Genomic DNA, 813 nt, shown 5'->3' on the forward strand with positions numbered 1-813 from the left:
GTGGAAATTCAAACGCGCCCGGGGTGGAAATTCAAACGCGCCCGGGGCTCCGCATGGCGCCCGCCCGCCCTCAGCCCCCGCCCGGCGGGCCCGGCTCCCCCCGCCCGCCCTCAGCCCCCGCCCGGCCCTCACTGAGCGCCGCCGCGTCGCCGCCGCCGCCTCCATGGTTATGGTTATGGTTCTGGTTCCCGTTCTCCTCCTCCTCGTCCTCCTGCCGCCGCTGCAGCGCGGCCTCGGCCGCCTCAGCCGCTGCCATGTTCGGTGCGCGGAGCCCGCGGCGCGCTCGGCCCCGGGGCGGAGCGGCACGTCCGGCCCCGCCCCGCCTACACTTCCCACCGCGCTCCGGGCCCGGCCCGGCGCGCACCGCGGCGGGAGGAGGAGGAGGAGCCGCGGCGGAGCTCGGGGGGACCCGCGCCCGGCAGGACGGGGGCGGTTGGGGCAGGGACGGACCCGCGCCCGGCACAGCCGCCGCCTCCGCCCCGCCGGCCACACGGAGCCGCCGCGGGAGGAGCGTCCGAGCCGGGTGAGGCGGCGCCGTCGGGGTGCCCTGTGGGGAGGGGCGAGGAAGGAAAGGGAAATAGGAAGGAAATAGGGAAGGGAGACGGGGAGGGCGTGCTGTCAGTGCCCGAGGTGCCGTGAGGGCCCCCGGGCTCAGCCCCACGCGGGGGGCGAGGCGGGAGCTGCCGTCCCTGAGCCCCCGCGGACCGGCTCCCTCAGAGCCCTGTGCCTGTCCCCCCTCAGAGCCCTGTGCCTGTCCCCCCTCAGAGCCCTGTGCCTGGCCCCCCTCAGAGCCCTGTGCCTGGCCCCCCTCAG

At 77.5% G+C, this 813-nt stretch overlaps 1 protein-coding gene across 1 annotated transcript in view; it reads right to left on the bottom strand.

Moving 5' to 3' along the window:
• TRMT1L (tRNA methyltransferase 1 like) overlaps window positions 1-308 on the bottom strand; it is a 15078-nt gene extending 14770 nt beyond the window's left edge. The window contains 1 exon segment of the mRNA XM_027665251.1: window positions 133-308. Within this exon segment, the coding sequence (XP_027521052.1) occupies window positions 133-256 (124 nt within the window). The 5' untranslated portion in view covers window positions 257-308.
• Between the last annotated feature and the right edge of the window lie 505 nt (window positions 309-813).

Source organism: Corapipo altera, unplaced genomic scaffold (assembly GCF_003945725.1).
Source record: "Corapipo altera isolate COAL_440 unplaced genomic scaffold, ASM394572v1 316, whole genome shotgun sequence".
Taxonomy (NCBI): Eukaryota; Metazoa; Chordata; class Aves; order Passeriformes; family Pipridae; genus Corapipo; species Corapipo altera.